The sequence below is a fragment of the Patella vulgata genome, chromosome 5, assembly GCF_932274485.2.
Source record: "Patella vulgata chromosome 5, xgPatVulg1.2, whole genome shotgun sequence".
Taxonomy (NCBI): domain Eukaryota; kingdom Metazoa; phylum Mollusca; class Gastropoda; family Patellidae; genus Patella; species Patella vulgata.
This window is the reverse complement of record NC_065883.2, coordinates 2776951-2789374: the sequence shown is the minus strand read 5'-3', so window position 1 is coordinate 2789374 and position 12424 is coordinate 2776951. Positions and strand designations below refer to the sequence as shown.

At 38.2% G+C, this 12424-nt stretch overlaps 1 protein-coding gene across 1 annotated transcript in view; it reads left to right on the top strand.

Annotated features, from left to right (window-relative positions):
• LOC126821017 (protein PALS1) overlaps positions 1-12424 on the top strand; it is an 86490-nt gene that overhangs the window by 13881 nt on the left and 60185 nt on the right. Inside the window, exon 3 of the mRNA XM_056101137.1 lies at positions 12020-12129. Coding sequence (XP_055957112.1) covers positions 12020-12129 — 110 coding nt within the window. The remainder of the gene's footprint in view (positions 1-12019; positions 12130-12424) is intronic.

Genomic DNA, 12424 nt, shown 5'->3' with positions numbered 1-12424 from the left:
GATGGCCGAATGGTTAGCACGTGCGTGCCGTATCATAAAGCCTGTCATTGAGTCAACTGGCGTGGTTTCGAATCCCCGGTTGTACGTGACAAGGAGTAGGGTCGTCTGTCCAACCTGGTGGGTTTTCTCCGGGTCCTCCGGTTTCCTTCCACTGCTAAAGACCCCTACGCGCAAGTGAATTATTGACATAAAATTAAACCATATGTTAGTCCCGAAATGACCTAGTTTGTGTCGAGTGGACGTTAAACCCCATTTCTCTCTCTCTCACTTGTAGGAAAGACCTGTTTTAATAATATTGATCAACCAGTTTCTATGTAAAATAAATACAATACAATGTGTGAGTGGAGTTAAAGTCTCTCCCTCTCTCTCTCTCTCTCCCTCTCTCTCTCTCTCTCTCTCATATAGTAATTATTAGTGTGTTGTGTAGTCCCCCTTCACTTACTGTTAGAAGTAGCATAGAAGAATATATAACTAATTTATTTGGGCGACATTTCAAAGACTGAACTCTTCACTAATAACAAATACACCATTTGTGGAATTGGAATATTTGTAGACTTGCCAGAGGGGGAGAGAGTTATCTAATAAATTTTCCAATATCTCAATTGTCAATGTGGGTTTGGATAATTTGATTAAATATGATAATTATGATGGACATATTTGTCAGGTTTTCAACATTTTCTTTCATGGTCTTGAATCTTCTATAGAATTACTGATATGAAGTAGACCAGCTATAACTTAGTTTATTCGTAGTGGTAGCCATCTTAAATTGTCTGTACAATCATAATGCTGTGTCGGATCCCTGTTTTGGATTTCTCCGCGTGGTTCTAACTTGTAAATGTTGTGGGATTGAGGATCTGGCAAAGGACAATGTATAGTCGTTTGGATGGGATGCAAAATGAAGGTCCTCCTGTGTGCACGTTAAAGATCCCTTGGCCGTTGGAATTTGATATAAGAGTAGCACCGCTGTGTGGGCAATGTTTTCCTCATAGTACACTGTATGTTGTACACAGGTCATCAGTAGCAGAACACTGGGATGTTAGACCCCATTTCATTTGTTCTCCACTATTTTATTGTGACTCCCGTCTTCATTAGCCCAGTATAGGAGCAGAACAGTAGGACGTTAAACCCCATTTCATTTCATTTCATTTTATTGTGTCATTAGGGGGGTTGGGTGGCCGAATGGTTAGCACATGCTTGTATCATAAAGTGGCATGGTTTCAATTCCCCACTTGTACATGAAAAGGAGTAGGGTCGCCTGTACAACCTAGGGGGTTTTCTCTGGGTCCTCACTGCTAAAGACCCCTACAAGCAAGCAAATTATTGAAATAAAATTGAACCATATGTTAGTCCGGAAATGACCTAGTTTGTGTCAAGTGGACGTTTAACACCATTTCTCTCTGTCTCTCGTATTGTGTAATTAGGAAGGATACTTTAGGGTATTTGTCTAAATTTTACTTAATTATATAGATCTGACAGTAAAATTTGCATGCAATAGAATTTCAAACAATTTCTCCGAAAACTAACAACTCTTCCAGATCCTAGTGTAGTAAAGACAAGAAAAACGAAATTTTGAACTATAAAATAAAGAAACGAAATAGGATATATTATATTGCTATGTCAAAGATGCGATTCATACATTTGTACCTCTAGATTAAATCATTTATTTTGACAGATATCAGAGGCGGACTCAATGGAGGGCGGGAGGGGCGCGCACCCCCTCTAGTTTTCAACAGTGCCCCTTTTTACTGCTGAAAGTGCCTTTTCTCAGACTCAAATATGTCCATTCCCAACCCGTTGTAGGGATCCCAAATGACTCAAACCATCGACTCAAACACACCAGTCTGGGAAATAGCTCTTGGAATGGCTACAGATGCAAGGAAATGACTGATAATTTTCTTGGGACCCCCCCCCCCCCCCCACAGCGGCGTGCCCCGTCTCCGCGGTCAATGCCTTCATTTCGCAGCGCCCCTTCTTTTCAAAATTCCTAGATCCGCCCATGGATATTGGAATTTTGACAAGAGGAACATCCAGAAGTAAATTTGTTTTAAAAGAAATGAAATTGATAACATGGGCCACAAGATGTTGACATGCTAAATCAGTCTATTAGATAAAATCCCAAGCGTTTTTTTTCTCTCTCTCAAAATTTTCGGGCAAGTTATTGATTCGGTTTTGTCTGATTTAGTTTTATTCGTAATTAAACGGCAATGACGACGTGTGGTGCTGAATTTCACCGACGGAAAGAGATGATTGCGATCCAGTCGATAGAATTGATCTTTTTTTTGTGTGAGAGTCTACAGTTAAAGGTCCCCTTGTTTTGTACGTAAATTTATGGGTATTTGATTATGAAGGGTGGCGAATACATGACAATCAGGGAGTGATGTAAATTACTCGTAAATCTTCTTGTAGGTAATTAACCATTTTACTTTGATGTTCAACTGGTAATTAATAGGGATGTCCTTGAGGTTTATTGGAGAATTGGAATAGTGAATAGCTTTTTATACGACCGCGCTTACTCCTGATGTTACTTTATCAAGTTTATTATGAATTGTATCCCATCAAAGTTTTGGATTACTCTCTTTCTATCTTAATTTGAATTCACATTCTCATATGGATGTGGGGGGAGGGATGGCGGAATGGTTAGCACGTGCGCGCTGTATCATACGGTCTGTCATTGAGTCAACTGGCGGGGGTTTCTATTCACTGGTTGTACGTGACAAGGAGTAGAGTCGCCTGTCCTACTTCGTGGGTTTTCTCCGGGTCCTCCGGTTTCCTCCCACTGCTAAAGACCCCTACGTGTAAGCGAATGATTGAAATAAAATAATTGAACCATGTGTTAGTCCCAAAATCACCTAGCTTGTGTCGAGTGGACGTTAAACCCCATTTCTCTCTCTCTCTCTATCTCTCTCTCTCTCTCTCTCATATGGATGTATTATGTTGTCGCCCATGTCTGTCTAGGTGGACATCAGTTGGTCTGGATGTCCTTGGCATTGTTTCCAGACACTGTAGACGTCACAATGTTTTAATGGATTTTGGTGAATAGGTGTATCCCAGAGATCTCAAATGGGTTCGATTTTGCAGTGGATTATTGCACTAGATTCTACGGAAATCAACTACATAGCTTGTGGACCACCTAGAGGTGACAATATTTATTCCACTTTGCTGAAACTTGATATACATATTTATTACACAGAAATTGATTGTGGGTGAAATTGGACCAAAGCGTCCTGTCAAGATCCATTTTGCACATATTCAAAACTACTTTGATATGATTTATATTTTATTTATTGCCTGTTATGAATCTACGAATTTAAATTTCACGTATTTAAGTCTTGCTTAAAATTGTAATGTTTATAACAGTTTGTATGGAAAGGGTTACTCTAAGTTTTTGGAACTTGCATCTGATCCTTTTGATGTTTGGGGGGTTGGATGGCTGAATGGTTAGCGTGCGCGCGCTGTGTCATAAAGTCTGTCATTGAGTCGACTGGTGTGGTTTCGAATCCCTGGTTGTATGTGGCAAGGAGTAGGGTCGCCTGTCCAACCTCGTGGGTTTTCTCCGGGTCCTCCGGTTTCCTCCCACTGCTAAAGACCCCTACACGCAAGCGAATTATCTAAATAAAATTAAACCATATGTTAGTCCCGAAATGACCTAGTTTGTATCGAGTGCTCGTTAAACCCCATTTCTCTCTCTCTCTCTCTTTTGATGTTTGGGGGGTTGGATGGCCGAATGGGTTGTGTGTGTGCGTCGTATCATAAGGTCTGTCATTGAGTCAACTGACGTGGTTTCGATTTCCTGGTTGTACAGTATAAGGAGTAGGGGGGGGTTGCCTTTCCAACCTCATTGGTTTTCTTTGGGTTCTCTGGTTTCCTCCCACTGTTAAAGACCGCTTCGTGCAAGCAAATTATTGAAATAAAATTGAACCATATGTTAATTTTAGTCCCGGAATTACCTAGTTTGTGGCGAGTGAACATTTTGGTGTCTATGTTGGAGTTTTATATAATAATTTTAAGTAATTTTAATATCAAAATTATGTATTTAAGAAATCTTCAGTTTTTTTTTTAAAAAAATGAATAAAAAACAAATTTCGGTCCAAGGTGATCATGTCTTATTTCTGGAATTTTGAATTTACACTATTTTGAATAAATTGTCTTATAAAAAAATGAATAAAAAACAAATTTCGGTCCAAGGTGATCATGTCTTATTTCTGGAATTTTGAATTTACACTATTTTGAATAAATTGTCTAGAGTGAACTAGCTTGCCTTTTCGTGATAAAATCAAGAATTAAAAGGTTTCAGCGAGACGACGAGGAATCGCATGTTAAAGTGTCATCGAATTATGGTAAAGTTTTTATAACGCGGGAAATTGAAGTCCATGTGGAATAATTTACGTGTCATTAACGGAAGTTGTCATTGAAGGAGAAAAGGTGATTTAAAACCAGGGGAAAAAAATTGACACAAGTACCAATTTTTTTTCTTCTTAAGTTGGTTTGTTGCATTCTCTCTACAAGTTGTGGCCGTGTATATGCATTCATTGGTTTCGTTAACAGGATTTGATAAGTATAGTGAAATATTATTAAATGTACTGGTATTATAAATTAAGGCTTAACTTCCCCCATATCATGAAAATATAGTTTAAAAATTCAGTTTGGGAGATTAGATAAAGAGCTGGCAGTTCTCACTATAATAGTTAAAAACTAGATAATGTAAAGGAAATTAGCTGAAAATTTCAGCGATTGAGTTTCAGCCTAGCCTCGATCATCATTACTAAATTCGGTACGATAAAAAACATAGTCTCAATTATCCATTTCATGATTTAATCATGAATGAAAGTTGAGCAGCAAATCGGGTCTTAATCCAGTATACATCGCAGGCCAGCGATGCCATCTAGAGTTGATTATGGTTTGGATGAAGTAATTAATGTCTAATTAATAATTTAGATAAAGTTTCAGGCCTAAAGAAAGACCTGCAATAGGTAGATTTAGCTCTTGAATAATGTATGTTTAGTAAATTGACATCTGACATGAAATATGTATATAGGAAAAATATTGCTAGATGTTTGATATTCTGTTTCTGTGTGTGACTGCGAATAATATTAGATGGGACGCTGGTAGGAAAATATTGCTAAATGTTCGATATTCTGTTTACGTGACTGCGAATAATATTTTTATTTTAAGATGAGTCACTAGTAGGATTGTTAAATGACTATCTAGAAGAAGAATCCTTTTTGAATCAGATTGGTTTATAACACTGTGTGGAATTTCATTGTACAAATAACGTGACTTAGAAATACCATGAACTTGTCATAATGGGAATGGCTTCACTGGTCATAATTATAAGGAATATAGAAAAAAATATAACAGCTTCTTTTAGAATATGGTTGTTGTTGAGTGCGATTTCGCGTTACTTATCCTCGTAATATGAGTTATATTGAGTAGTAAATAATTAATTACAGCAGACCTACGTTTTTTGTCAAGTACTGGATGTATTAAGGTTAAATATGGAGATTATTTATTCGTCTATTTTCAGACATAATTTGCGTGTTACTAAAGCAAGCTTTGTTATTCTTCAGTCGGTCTGGAAAATATTCTCCAGATGTATTTTTCTTCAATTTAGGATACAACAAATTTATTGTCTGTTCTTTGGAAACAATTGTTAAATATTTTCTTCTTATTTCTTATTTAAAGGGACTATCCCGATTTGAACAGAGTCTCAAAAAATAAAAATCTGAGTACCTATAAAATTTAAGCGCCAAAATATAGAGGAATGGTGTATTTAGCCTGTCTCAAAATTTCAGCTCAAATTATTAAGTCGTTTGGACGTGAACGGAATTCCGTTTACTGTGGTTTCATATGGCGTGTAAAATATACAGGTGTGCCTAATCGGATATTTTTATTTCAAATTATATTATCACCATTGGTTTAAAAAGTAAGTACGAGTCGTGTGAGAAAACGGTCCATCACTTGCTTCATATTACTGCCGCCAAAATGCTCTAAAGTGAACGACGAGTATAATTGCCAGAATTGAAATTTCTATCAGGGATTCCGATTCTGATACCTTTATGATACCTGAAAATAACAGTAGACCTATTATACATGCAAACAATAAAGTTATAGAAGATTGGCTATCCTAGGATGAGAATTGATGTGTAAATACTGAAAATATATTGTGCAATACGGTGTGCAAATAGACTAAAGTCACCAAAAATAAAATGTGATCATCTGAATACTGGGCTAATGTATTATGTAAAGACAGATTTTTTAAGTTGTTGCATATTGTATTTATACTATTCAAAAAAAGTAGGGGATATTTGATTTTGGGGGCATAATACTAAAATATGCAAATGACAAATGACTACGAAAAAAGTCACTATAGAACCTACATAAGAAACATTTCCAGTTACATGTGACGCCCAAACGCACCAATAGCTACCGCATGGAATGCAGGTGATGCTTGGGATCATCATGGGGGTCCAACCCAAGATTTGCACGACTCTGACTTTGAATGTTACAGTCATTGTGGCATTGAATTCCAGGGTGGAAACATCAGTTTAATTGTTTTAGTGACCAGAAAACAAATTTTGATATGCGTCGGCTTACCCAAAATGAAAGGTTACGTGCCCTTGGCATGCTACAGATCGGCACAACACAGGCGGTTGTGGCGCGGACGATGAATGTTTCTCAGTCTGTCATAAGCAGGCTATGGTCCAGATACCGTGATACACAATCTGTACAGGACAGACCACGCTCAGGTCGACCATGGGCGACAACTCAAGCCCAGGATCGATTTATCTGTACCTTGGCCTTGAGAAATCGTGTCATCACAGCAAATCAGATCAGCGCTCGTCTTCAAACAGACACTGGTGTGAGAGTGAGTGGCCAGACGATTCGGAATCGACTGCATAGGGGTCACCTTCGCGCCCGACGTCCTCGCGTGATCCCTTGTTTGAGAGATCATCACATTCAGGCAAGACGTCGTTGGTGTAGGGATCGTCAACACTGGGATAATCGACGCTGGAGCAATGTGATGTTTTCAGATGAGTCAAGGTTCACTGTTGATTTTTTGGACAGACGTAGGAGGGTGTGGCGTCGTCGAAACGAGCGCTTCCAAGACGTTAACGTCATCAGACATGATCGATTTGGGGGTGGTTCTGTTATGGTGTGGGGAGGCATCACTGTTGCTGGAAGAACGGCTTTACATGTTGTTGCAGGGCGTGTTACAGGCCAGTACTACCGGGACAACATCTTGGCAGTCCATGTTGTGCCGTTCGCACGACGTCATGGCCGCCGTTTCATCTTCCAGGATGACAAAGCAAGATGTTACAGGACCAGGATCGTTACAGGTTACCTCCAACAACAGAACATCACCACATTACCTTGGCCAGCACTGAGTCCCGACCTCTCCCCCATCGAGCATGTCTGGGACATGCTTGGACAGAGGTTACGTCAACGTCAACAACGTCCTGCCAATGTCCAAGAACTTGCAGCTGCGTTGCAACAGGTATGGGACAATCTGGACCAAAATGACCTTAGACAGAGGTTACGTCAACGTCAACAACGTCCTGCCAATGTCCAAGAACTTGCAGCTGCGTTGCAACAGGTATGGGACAATCTGGACCAAAATGACCTTAGACGTCTCATTAGGAGTATGCCACGTCGGAGCAATGCTTGTTTGGCAAACAGAGGAGGATTTACCCGTTACTGACTTGGTTGTGATGCTGTGGTAACTTTGCTGTTTGACCCCGGGTATCATTTTACCCTTATAATGGTCAGTCTGTGCCTTATTTAGTCTAACGATCATTTGGAATAAATCGATGAATGTGAACTTCATTTCATTTTGTCATTTGTTTCTTCGTCAGTTTCATTAGGTGACTTTAATAACACTTAAAAATCAAATATCCCCTACTTTTTTTGAATAGTATATATCGTTAATTGTTTTATAATAGGCTCACTTGGGAAATAAAATTGTTGCATATTGTCTTTTTTATCACACATGTTTGGCAGATAGAATATTCTAGTTGGCGGGAGAAAAATATGAACATTTTTGTAGATAAAAATTATCATCCATTTTGTTAGAAAAAAATTGAAAGCCAGTGTGAGCCCTGGTCGGTGGTGCAGGATAGGGGGCCTGACAAGGACAGTTGTCTAGTCATTCGGATGGTACAAAAAACGGAGGTCCTGTGTACACATTGACATGCACGTAAAAGATCCCTGGGCAGTTGGAATTCAATATAAGAGTAGGCATTAGCGCCGTTGTCTGGCAAGGTTTCCCTCATAGCACTCTGTATGGTGTATGCCCATCTTCATCTTCATTCCTCCCACTGCTAAAGACCCCTATGTGCAAGAGAATTGTTGAAATAAAATTGAACCACATGTTAGTCCCAAAATGACCTAATTTGTGTCGAGTGGACGTTAAACCCTCTCTCTCTCTCTCTCTCTCTCTCTCTCTCTCGTTATTTATTTATCACGGACCTGTTAAACAGAAAATCCAACTGATGTGGCCTGTTGCAGATTTATTTGATTGTGACATTTTATTGCTTAAATACAAAAAAATGATGAAAAACAGATTGCCACATATTGTGCAGTTGTTATGGTGTTTGCTCTCTTAGCTTTTAACTGGTAGATTAATTTAGCAGAAGATTTCTAGCGTTTTCTCGTATTGTTATGTCTTCTCTTTTAGCTCCTAATTGTATTTTTAATTCAAGAAGCGAGGGATGGTAACACTCCCGTTTAAGAGTAAAAAAGGTTTTTTTTTTAATTTGAGAATCAAGGAGGGAAAATGGGAATATTCCCATTAAATAAATAGAAGAGATAGAAGTTTTTTTTAATTCGATTGAAGATAAGTAAATTGTGGTCTGGACATTTAATTGTTTTGTGGTGTTCTGGTATAGTATAGGATGATTCCATTGTTCAGGTATTGTATAGGAACGTTCCATTGTTCTGGTATAGTATAGGATCGTTGCATTGTTCTGGTATAGTATAGAATTGTTCCATTGATCTGGTATAGTGCAGGATCGTTCAGATGTTCTGGTATTGAATAGGACTATTCCAGTATTGTGACTGTTCCTGTAGTTTGGTATTGAATAGGACTGTTCCAACTTCCATTGTTTTGTTCTATTATAGTCCAAAACCATTCGGTGTTTTGGTATAGTAAAGGACCATTCCATTGTTCTGGTACAGAGTTGTTCTAGTATAGTACAGGGTTGATCTGGTGTTTTGGTATAGTACAGGGTCGATCTGGTGTTTTGGTATAGTACAGGGTTGATCTGTTGTTATGGTATAGTACAGTGTCGATCTGGTGTTTTGCTGTTGTTGAGTTGCCTCTTGTATCTTATAATTGGTACGAGTTCAGACTCTCGATTCCAGATTTTAAGACTAGTTCATTAGTTGAAGTATTTCCAGCATTAAAAACATTGGCTAATTATTATCGTAGAAACCTATTGTGTTTATTTGGATCTGACCGGTATTTCATAGTTTTAACCATTGATTGAAGGATATAGACACTTGTCCTGTGTACTTTATAAGATGGTACACAATCTGATTACAATACAGATCTATATTTCGTTTCGTTTTTTATACTTTCGATGGCCTACACTACATGAAGATCCAACCGGTTGTAGTGGAAGGTCGGGTCAGGGGTCATACGAGCGGCTTTTAATCCAATGACGTCAGACATTTGATTTATCAATTAGCGTTGATATTTCTAGTGGTTTATCCAACAGCTCCATGCACCTCACGCAAAAAACTCACCGTAACATACCGTTTCATTAACTAATCCCTCACATCATCCAGAACGCGGGTTATATAACAACTCTACCAGATCCTAGTGTAGTAAAGACAAATAAAACAAAATTTTGAACTATAAAAAACGAAACGAAATAGGATCTGTGTGTTTTCTTAAATCAGATTGAAGGTGTTATATGAGTTTTGAGGATTCAAAATCCAAGGTCGGAATCAGACATACAAACGATTTTCAATGTTAAAAATGAAACATATTTGTTGACAGTTGTTGAAATGTCTCTAGTCAATTTTCAGTGTTCAAATTGAAACATTTGCTAACAGTTGTTGAAATGTCAATTTTACGTGTTAATGATATTTCCAGTTTTGAAAGTTGATGGGGGTTTTTTTGATGACGAGTATGATTATGTCGAGAATTTAAAGCTTGTGTAAAAAAATCTAAAACTATAAGAATCCTACGATGGATTTATCAGGATATATCATATTAATTGTGGAGACAGCTGAAAAATGTGTCAAACTTTTTGGTAAGTGAATATTTTTATCTCATTGGGATACCAATCAAAGTGTTTAACAATTGGAATTTGATGAATATGGGTAGAAATGCCACTGCTCAGGCCAAATTCTCCTTGCAAAAAAAATCTCTATGAATGATTGAAGTATGGAGTTCAGGAAAGGATGATAGACCCTATTCTGGCTCTGATATACTCGTTAGCGTGCACGTAAAAGATCCCTTGGCAGGTGGAATTCGACAGCTGTCTAGTCGTTCAGATTGTACAAAAAAACAAGTTCCTGTATATAGGTCTACATTGGCGACTTGGTATGCATCTAAAGATCCCTTGGCAGTTGGAATTCGATGTAAGAGTAGACCTTGCTGATGTCCGGGCGAAATTCCCCTCATAGCACACTTTATAAGCCCAGTTGGAGCAGAACAGTAGGACGTTAAACCTAATTTCATTTCATTTATAACTCTATAAAAAACCTGAGATTCATCAAAATAAAAACCAAATAAAAGGAAAGCTTTTATCTGTAAACATGTTTGTTAGGTGGGCTTCATCCTACACAGAAAGTGTATTTGTTCTGAGCAGTTTCTTCCTTATTGAGTTTTAAATCACAATTGAAAACATTTTTATTTAGACAAGCTCTTGATATAAAGATTTATTTTTATACGCCCACATTTTCATATTGGATCGTAACTTCATGAATTATGGCTCATGATTGTACCAAAAATCATCTTTAGCTTTTGGACCCTCTAGAGGTTACAAGTTTTATCTGATTTTGATGAAACTTAAAATTTATGTTTATATCCCAAAGATCTGGGTTCTTTTCGATACTTCCTGGATTATGGCCTCTGATCGTCCATCTCTTGCTAAATGTGTGTGTCTTGCTTGGCAACAGCTTGTTTAATTATTATAAATTCTGAATTTATGTTTTTATTTATACAACTTTTCTTAAATATATGTTTTTATTTTTAAAGATTTTTTTTTCCTTTTAAATTCTTTTTTTGTATGCTCATATTTTTATGTGGATGTATATTGTCGTCGCCCCTTTCCATTGTCCGTTCTTCCACAATTGGTTTTGTGGACAATCTACACATCACAATTCTTATCTGATTTTGACGAAACTTAGCTCGGTCTCTGTCTATCTCTTGCAAAATGTGGGCGTATTTTGCACGGCAACTCCTTGTTGTGAAAGTGTGCGCTATATAAATAAATTTATAATAATATAATAATCTTGATCATCTTCGGTCGGCCAAATGGTTAGCGCATGCGCGCTGTATCGTAAGGTCTGTCATTGAATCAACTTTCGTGGTTTTGATTCCCCGGTTGTACGTGACAAGGAGTAGGGTCGCCTGTCCAACCTTTTGGGTTTTCTCTGGGTCCTCCGGTTTCCTCCCACTGCTCAAGAGCCCTACGTGCAAGCGAATTATTGAAATAAAATTGAACTATGTGTTAGTCCTGAAATTACCTAGTTTGTGTCGAGTGGATGTTAAATGTCATTTCTCTTTCTCTCTTTCTTTGTAAGTGGTGCAGCTGGTTGTTTGGATGGAACGAAAAAAAACTAAGGTCCTGGGTACGCATTGGCATGCACATAAAAGAATCATTCAAAGCCCACTGTCTGGGCAAAATTTTCCTCATAGCAAACTATATGGCGTATGCTCGTCTTCATTAGCCCAGTTTGAGCAGAACAGTAGCATGTTAAATTGTATTTCATATTTCATTTCCCCCTGTATTTTTGGTTTAAATTAAAGGGAGACAACTTGTTATTCCCTAGATAATTATTGTTTCAGGTTCCCCAGCTGATAAAGTGGAGTTATCTGTTGGAGATGAAATTGTGGAAGTTAACGGTATGTCTGTTGAAAAATGTTCCCATGCTGAAGTTATCGCTCAAATACATAAGGTAAGATTACTCTTTTCTAACTATTACAGTTGCTCGCTAGCCTGGAGGTCGGGTGTTTGATCCCTGCATTGGCTGAGAAAGTTCCTCCAGATTTTCCAGCGTGATTCCCCCTTGTCACTGATGCAGAAGGGAGGGCCTGACAAAGACAGCTGTCTAGTCGTTTGGATGGGACAAAAAAACAAGGTCCCGTGTACACATTGGCATGCACATAAAGGATCCCTTGACAGTTGGAATTCGATATAAGAGTAGGCCGTAGTGCTGCTGTCCGGGCAAAATTTCTCTCATAGCACACTGT